The sequence below is a fragment of the Nanorana parkeri genome, unplaced genomic scaffold (genome assembly GCF_000935625.1).
Source record: "Nanorana parkeri isolate BGI_ZX_2015 unplaced genomic scaffold, ASM93562v1 scaffold558, whole genome shotgun sequence".
NCBI classification, from domain to species: Eukaryota; Metazoa; Chordata; class Amphibia; order Anura; family Dicroglossidae; genus Nanorana; species Nanorana parkeri.
In genome coordinates this window covers 1,018,125-1,027,178 of record NW_017306826.1, presented here as the reverse complement: position 1 = coordinate 1,027,178, position 9,054 = coordinate 1,018,125, and the positions used below count along the sequence as shown (strand labels likewise).

The window sequence follows — 9,054 nt, the reverse complement described above, 5'->3', positions numbered from 1 at the left end:
CCCCCCCACAACCAGGGTCAACGGCAGACCCCCCGACAACCAGGGTCCAGGGAGCCCCCACTGACCACCAGGGAGCAACATGGACACTTCCCATCGGATTCCAGCTGCAGAATCCCCTCAGGCTCCAGAAAACGGCAGGGGTGTGATGTCAAGGGGCCTGGACTGCAGTGCAGGATCACAGGCCTGCCCTCTTGAAGATTAACCAGGGTAAGGTAAGGTGACAACATTTTTAACATAAAATCCGGGGACATTTTTAAATGTCCCTGAGAACATAAAATAAAACATCTTTTTTTTTTAAAATACTCACCTGATCACTGTGTGCAGCTTCTGAGAAGATACGCTATTAGCGAAGCGGGCGCTATGCAAAATGCGCAGCTAGCTTCCTCGCTACGCTAAAGGCCGTGACACACTGCACGCGAAGCAGCAGCGCGCTGCATTTGCGAGCAGTGTGTCATGTAATTTTTTCCTCGGCGGCTTAGCTTGCGAGTGCTCGCATAGCTGAGCGTGCTGAGATGAAAAATTTCATCTTCAGCCAAACGGCTCACGCGTATAAACCAGCACGTCGGCATGCGACAGCTGGCTGGTTGTTACGGACGAGCCGATTGGCTGAAGGTGCAGTCAATCATCTGATTGGCGTGCAGTGTGTCACGGCCTTAATAGCGTATCTTCTCAGAAGCCGCAAGCTTCTGACAGCGTGGGAGACGGGAGGCTGCGCTTGTTGGTGGATCCAGGGATCGGGTAAGTATTAAAAAAAAAAATGTTTTATTTTATGTTCCCGGGGACATCATTTGTTAGGGGACGGTCTCCTTAATCCGGGGACAGTCCCCAGAAATCGGGCATGAATGTAGAGCTGCAACATCTAATCGACTAAGTCGATTATAATCGATGATTGAAAAAGTTGTTGTCCAAGTTTTTCAATCATTATCAGCTTTCGATTAGTTGGCCCTGTTCACGGCTCCACACATGCCCCACCTCCTCATGCTTGCCGCTGCTAGACCAGCCCGCCTGCATTCACCACCCACACGCCGCACCTCCTCCCCGCCTCACGCTTGCAGCTGCTAGACCCGCTCTCCTGCATCCATTCTTCACACGCCGCACCTCCTCATGCTCACCGCTCGCCCACATCCACGATCGGCATAGAGACATATCGGCCTAAAATGGCACTTTTGGCTAAATGCAGAAACTGCTCTGTGTCCCAGCGGGGTTGAGAGAAAGTGTGACAGCCGGCCGTGCGCTGTGGGAGGAGAGCGCTTAAATCTTGCACCAGGGCCTTTTGTTCCTTAGGTCCGCCACTGGGCATGCACAAGGAGAGAGCAGCAGGGACTGGTCTTTATTACAGGAAGCTCATGCAGATTACAGTGTTTTTTGGTCCCATAGACTTCAATGGGAAAAGCCTGGAAATGCGCGTTTCAGGCTTTATTGCATGTTTGTAGCACAAACTTTCCCATTGAAGTCTATGGAGCTAAAAAGTAGCTCATGTACTTGCGACATAATACTCAGGCGTGAACAGGGGCCATAGAAATGAATTGGTTTCCTTGTCTTGAGTGTTTTGTCGCGCCTGCGTTTGAGTGACAACACTTACGTGTAAATGAGGACTAAGGTTGGCCATATACTGCTCCTATTTTTCTTGTTCAACCCGCCGGCTGAACAAAAAAAAAAAAATAGAGCAGATTCCTCCAACACTACGAGTGTGTCGATTTTGAGGGATCTCCCTGCTTCCTTGGTCAGCTGATCGAGGGATGATAGCTGGAAGGGTGTTGCCAGCGGCACCAACTGTACACAATTCCCACAGTGTATGGCCACCTTAAATCTAAAGCTGGGTACACAATGTTAGATTTTTATTTTCATATAAAAATTATTTTTTTTTTTTGACGTACAGCTTTCAGTCTGAACTGAAAATAAAAAATCTAACAGATTCCTCCAACACTAAACAGAGTGGGTGGAGGAAACTGTCATAGTATCCAAACAGTGGCCACATCTAATTGGACGCAGGCGTTGTTTGGCTTACAATTTTTCGCCTGGTGTGTGTGTGTGTGTGTGTGTGTGTGTGTGTGTGTGTGTGTGTGTCCCTCTAAAAAAAAAACATCCCACAAACTTTTTTTAGTTGAAGGGCATGGGGCAGCAACTGACAGAAGGGGTCACCTAGTCAGCAAATTATGCCTAGTTCATCAAAAACAATCCAAAATTCCCTCGATGTGTAGCCAGCTTTGGCCTTGACCTATGTCCTCCCCCCACATTATTTGCATTATTTGTTGCTTGTGGAATAGCCAGCATTGAGATGGGGGGGGGCAGGGGAGACCAGTCAAGCTTTCAACATTGAAGTTGATATTTGCTTAATAGAGTGTTAGAACTATGAGGTGAGTGGAAATCACTCGTCTCATAGTTCTCCTCCTTTTAATATTGTTCATGTCATATATTTTAATCCTCTGCATACCAGCTAAAATGTTATGCGAGGCTTTCAATGGAAGTGACTGCATTGCCTGCCAAAATAAAAGGGGTGGGTTATGGGCAGGGCTTGAAAATTTTTTAGGGTGTCTCACCAGTCAGTCAAAAATGTCACCAGTCAGCATGACCGGACTATAGCCTTGCAATTTATGTTAACATTTTTTAGCGACACAGAGCTTTCTTTTGGTGGTATACAATCACCACTGGGGGATTTTATTTTTTTACTATATAATGAAAAAAGTACCGTAAATTTCGAAAGAAGAAAAATGTTTTTTCTCTACGTTATGTAATTTTTTTTTTTTTCCATTCTTACCCATATTGTTGGTAAAATATAAAAGACAGGGTCACGTCGGCTAAATAGACACCAAACATGTCAAGCCTTAAAATTGCGTGCGCCCGCAAAATCGCAAAGGATGACCACACTGAAAATTGGCCGTAGGTGATGCTTTAAACGCTTTTATTGCTCATCAGGTTAGTGTTATCAGTGATTAATGGCTCTAAAATTATTGTTCTCACTCTGACGTTCGCGGAGATATGTAACATGTGCGGCACAATAGGCGCAATCGTTGTTTTCGCACCTGATGCATGTTTGTGTGTGTGTGTATGTGGGGGGCGGGGGAATTAAACAAAAATTTATTGTGGGTTTTCTTCTCTTTTTTTTTTTTTACACTTGGCCCCCCCCCATGTTATAGCAATAAAGTTAAGAATCCCCCTATATGATAGCCAATTTACATGACGGGTCCTCTTTATGGAGACATCAGGGGTCTTCAAGACCCCTAATGTCACCTAGGACCCCCAGAGAAGCTGATGAAGCGGAGATCTGCTTCACCAGCTTCTCCCCAGCTTCTGAAGCTGGAGGGTGACACCAGAATACGGGAGTGATGCAATATTACATACATCACTTCTGCATTCTTGGACTGGAGAGGAGAGCAGAGGGAGATCGTGTACCGATCTCCCTTTGATCTCCTGTCACAGAGCAGCCGTGCCGGTCCCAGCCGCATCGGGCACAGCGGATCTCGGGACCGGCAATGACAGCTGCTGCTAATACAAGCGATCGGGCGTCTCTATAGACGCCCGATCGCTTGAATGTAAAGCCCCCTGCCGGCCGTGTAATTACAATGGCTGGCCGGGAAGCTGCTCGTCCGGCTCCGCCGTCCTCTCGTCACAGATGAGAGGACGAGCGGATTTTTCAAGCCCTGGTTATGGGTCATTGACCGTATTAGTTGCTGCAGTCTTGATAGCGTCATATTACATGCACTGGTTCTGAAAGGAGCCGCTTTGAAAGCAGTGTTCAAAAGGTCATATGAAGATGAAACATGTGAGAATGCAGAATTTTGCAGTTCCTTCTTTTATTGACTGAATCTTCTCTTTTGGGGCAGTGGAAGTCCTGCTCTATTGTACTGGACAATAAAATGATAACCTTTTCATTATTCCACAGAAATTGGGATTGTTGCCAAGTCTTGCATAGATCAAGGCCAGCTCGTTCCAGATGATGTCATCACCCACCTTATTCTACAGGAACTAAACAACATAGGAGAACACAACTGGCTGCTAGATGGTAAGCAGGAATTCTAATACATGTGGTTTTACATGTTTCATATCCCAGAACTGTCTCCACTAGGCAGGCTAACCAAATTAGTGGGGTAGGGGGTTGGTTGGTCTAACAGGTTTATATAAGCAACATAATTTTTACAGTTACCAGAAGAACTAGAGTCTAGATTTACAGTTTGTTAGCGTGCATGCATTTCCCTGAACAATAAGCCACCAGACAAAAAAAAATCCAACTTGGCTTAAAGCTGGACTCTAGGTACAAAAACTTTAATTTGGACATACTCCTCATAGTCCTATAGTCAGAAAGGAAATCAATCCACTTGTGTGCAACAAATGCCTTTGAAAACTCAGTTGTTACCATATAAAATAGTGGTGACATCATCACTGTGCAGAAAGTAGAGCTGTGGGAGGGGTCCAACGAGCTCCACCGACTACAGGCTCACTGCAGGAAACTAAAGGACCAGTCTTCATATACAAGAAGAGAGAACAGCAGTGCCTGGTCTTTATTACAGGAAGCTTATGCACAGTCAAAGTTTCACACTGGATTGCAGCACAGATCTGGAAGATATACACACCAAGATTCAAGTAGGAACACAAATGGCTCTTCCATTGAGACAATATTTGCTTATCTTGGCAGGATTGGGTCAAGATCATAACAAACTGGGTACCTTGGCTGTAGCCGATCTGTAGGTACTATTATATTTTATCTTTTTAATTAGGATTTCCAAGAACTGTCCCTCAAGCCCAGGCTCTCGATAAGGCTCATGAAATAAGCACGGTCATTGATCTGAATGTGCCATTTCAAACCATTAAGGATCGTCTGACAGCCCGGTGGATCCACCCTGGTAGTGGCAGAGTATATAACACTGAATTTAATCCACCTAAAGTCTCGGTAAGATAACTGTGTATAACTATGGGCCTTATGTATCAATGTCTTCTTGCTAAGAACTGGAGTTACTTCCACACAACCACCAATCGGAGTTAAACTTTCAGAGCTGGTCTGATGCTGATGACTGGGTAAGGAGAAGTAACTCGAGTACTTCCAAAGAACACACTGACACATACTGTATGTAATCAATGTCATTCAAAGGATAAAAAGACTGTAAAGCAATAGAGCGTGATTGTGTCTAACAGCCAGCCTTTCCTGGGATATTCTTGAAGCATTCTCAAGAAATGAAATGTGTTGGTTGCCATATTCACTGGAGCACACTTTTACATAAGTACTAATATATTTTCAAGCAGTTTGTTGTATCTAATAATTTGTGTAAAGCTAGCAAAGCTTGCTTGTATCACCCAAGCTAGCACTTTGATATGTACGGAGGAGAAAGGAAATAATCCAGACACCCCTAGTATTGGCATCCTCCTGGGGAAACAATAGCGTTTGGTCAAAGATATGTCAATCTATTCTTCCTTGAAGGTCAATCAGGAGTGCCTTTGCTACCCCTAAGCTAGCCATACACTGCCCTTTCTCTAGTTAAGCCCATGGGCTGAATAAAAGAAAGTCATTTGATTTTCCCCCCATCCGCACTAAACAGCGTGGATGGAGGAATCTCCACTGCCAGCTATTGTATTCAGCAGCTGCTTATTAGATCCCTGTATCTGATAGTATCTATCTAATCTATCTCTTAATATGATTGTCTTTTATTCTTACAAATTTACCTTAACATATAATACCATTTCTGTTTAATGATTTCTAACAGGGAATTGATGATATTACTGGAGAGCCTTTGATTCAGCGTGAGGATGACAAGCCAGAAACTGTTACCAAGAGACTTAAAGGTTATGAGGCCCTTACCAAACCTGTACTGGAATATTATCAGTGAGTGTTTTTCTTATATGAGTTTATAGAAAACAGTTTTTTCTTACAATATTTATTATTGAAGAAAGCATATACATTCCGTGGTTATGCATTACTTGTCACAGGTACTGACACATAAAAACCAAATGGCAAAATGTAATGTCACCATTTTTGGCTCAGTTGGTTCATGTAAGATGGCTGCCAACTTATTTTAGTGGTAATATACCAAGTCATCTTCCATTTAACGTGGGCTATAGTAGACATTGTTTGTCACTGTCTCTTTGGCTGTTTGGAAACTAAAAGTCAGGCGTTTAGATCCAGTTTCACATTGAGTGAGGCCTCATGTGGATGTTTCCTGATGCCTCTGCCAAGTACCATGTACATCAGTTGATAGACTAGGGCCCAGCAGCCTTTGATCTTACAATAATCCCACCATGTGTGCTTCAATGTGCCGAGCACATCAGATCTTCTTCTAAAATAATGTGGTTAAGCGTTGCTTAAAAAGCAGTGTGGTGGTGTTTGCCAAATCTGTCTCCAGTGTTCAGGTCCAAGGGGTTTCCCCAGGTCCTTTTTATTAGGGATGGGGGGTTGGGGACTTGCTTGTCCGAGAGTGATGGGTAGATAGTTCATATTAAGTCTTTTTGTTTGGGAGTTGTTGAGGCATATGTAAACAGTTACCTTTTCATGGGAAAAATAATGTATTACAAATGTACTGGTTATTGACTTCGGCTTTGTATCTGACTTCACTTGTTCAGTGCCTGTCCCAGTTTCTGCATTTGTCTATCAATTTTGTACTACGCTCTTGTTGTTGTTGTGTGGGTTGTGGTTTTTTTGTTTTTTTATTGTTTTTAATAGAGCTTTTATTAAAATGTCATAAGTGACATTTCAATAAGTTCTGCCATGCGGCTGTAAAAAAAATCCCTGTGTAAGCTCCAAGTACCTCTAGTCGCAGTTTACAAGGAAACAGCTCTTTATAGCAGGGATGGGGTAGGGTTGGAAAGGGTTGTCATATGGGCTTTGTCCTTGTAAACTATCACCTTCTTGTCCATACCCAGAAGTATCCAAGTGGCTCAATTGACTGGCAGGATAGCGAAGGATGAGTATGTGGTGGTGTCAATGAAATTGCAGCAAACCTGTTGTTTTGCCCTGCATGGGTAAAGAACAGGTTTACTTTAAGGTCTACAGTAATTCAGTATTTTCAACTGCTGTGTTGGGTTTAATGTTAGAGCATATCTAAACCCAAAAACAAAAATGTAATCTATTGCAGCTTACCAGTCCTTAGATGTGGTGACTGCATTACTTTGTTTTTCTTTTCTATTTTTTTTTTTAAACTTTTATTTTCTATGAATAACATACTTTTTGGGTCTGGGTGGCTATACGCCTCACTTCTCCATAGTATCTGTGGAGGGTTGTCACCCAAGGCTGGATTTCAAACATGTCTGCCTTTTGTTGATTTCCATTACATGGAGGATCGTGAGATTAGTACTTTACAGAAGGAAGATAACATTGCTTTCAGTTTAGCTCACAGGAAGTGATAAGGACACTACATTTCTGGGCAGATCAACAGGTATTTTCTGTACTTGTAAAAAATATTCTTGGCCTGAAAAATAAAATCTTAGATGCAGGCACCGCATCTAAGGACTGGTAAGCTGTGATATATTACTGTATTTTTTTTGTTTTAGTTCTCCTTTAACATCACACTCCTTGTGATCCAAGTGAATTTTGGAAGATGGGGATTTCCTTTAGGCATTATATTTGAATATTTATCTGTTTATATTTCCGATTACTAGAGAGAAATGATTAAAAAGATTAAGATGTAAAACTCTCCTCAAAATCATTTCCCTAGAACAAGTGAGCATAGCCCTACCCGGAGGGCTTGTTGATAATTTTGAACTGTGGATAACAATCTGCAATGCCTTCATGAACACTACCTGAATGACTTTGATCTGTGATCTCTCTAGAAACAAGGGTGTACTGAACACATTTTCTGGGACAGAAACCAACAAGATCTGGCCCCACGTTCATTCATTCCTGCGTACAAAGCTGCCTGAAGAACTCCAGGAGTAACTGATGAAAAGCACAAAGGATGCTGGACTGTAAATAACAATGTGAATGTTTTATTCTCGTCATATCTAGCCTTCACACCAGCGGTTTTATTGCCTTTTATTGTTATCTTTTTAATAACAGATTTATCAATAATATTTTAATAATTGTGCCAGAAGATTATATTTTATGTAATGTCTTTTTGATTTTAAAAAAGAACTGATTTTTTTTTACAAATAATGATAAACTGACAAGAGGATTGTATCCTAAAAAGTGTGTCTGAAGTAACTTGGGTAAACCCTTTCCTGATGGTTTTTATTCTCAATTGCTCGAATCACCATATTTTCAATTATTTTTCCAATGACGTTAGAACTGATGAATGAGAGCCTGTATTTTGTTTTTATTATTTATGCTTTCAACCCTTGAAGTAACTGGGTCATCGATTTCCGTTTTACATCTCTAAAAACATAAGTTGAAATCAGCTAAACTTTGGATTTTGAGAAATATAGGTTGCTGGCCTTATTCTAAAAATGTTTGTTTTTTTTCAAATCATATTTGCCTGGCTGCTTACAGCTTCATGGGTCACTGACCTAGAATAAGTATTAAGCATTTGATAGCTGGAGAACAGTCATAATGTCCTTCCTCTAGACTCGTTCCCAGTCAGGAACTTGGAGAGTATCGAAACCAAAGCAATGGCATTAGGGCCAAGCAACTATCATCAGACAGATCAGAAATTGTAGCCTGCATGTTTAATTCCTCATTGGTTTCTGTTAAAGCAATGCATGAGCAACAGCTGGGAGTCTGGTGATCGACAATTCAAAGCCCCATACTGTCAAATGTTTATTTTATAGGACTGCAGGCAACCAAAGTGTTCTGCATAACTGCAATATCCCTCTTCAGGCAGTTTGCATTGTCAGTGCAGATAGACACCAGTCTTGGTTAAAAGGGGTTGTGGGCCCTTTATTGCTAAACCCTTCTCTGTGATGGCCAGCTAACTTAAAGTGACATTAAACCCAGGAGTTAAGTCTTAAAAAAGTGCTTTTTAACTATTAACAACAATGTACATTATTTGTGTATCACTCAGCTGTAGATCCTCAAATCATCTCTGAATTGGTGCTGACATTGTCCTTTCTTCTGGAGAGTGGCTAGAAAATAAAAAATAGACATCGTCTGTTTTATTTCTGGCACTTTCAAGTGTTGATGAGTAGGGATCTTCA

General features: G+C 42.0%; 1 protein-coding gene across 2 annotated transcripts in view; it reads left to right on the top strand.

Annotated features, from left to right (window-relative positions):
* AK3 (adenylate kinase 3) overlaps positions 1-7,866 on the top strand; it is an 18,760-nt gene extending 10,894 nt beyond the window's left edge. The window contains exons 2-5 of one of the 2 annotated variants that reach the window (XM_018562048.1): positions 3,884-4,003; positions 4,716-4,888; positions 5,697-5,815; positions 7,756-7,866. In XM_018562048.1, the coding sequence (XP_018417550.1) occupies positions 3,884-4,003; positions 4,716-4,888; positions 5,697-5,815; positions 7,756-7,861 (518 nt within the window). In that variant the 3' untranslated portion in view covers positions 7,862-7,866. The remainder of the gene's footprint in view (positions 1-3,883; positions 4,004-4,715; positions 4,889-5,696; positions 5,816-7,755) is intronic. The other variant, XM_018562049.1, reaches the window with a different exon arrangement.
* The last annotated feature ends 1,188 nt before the right edge of the window (positions 7,867-9,054 follow it).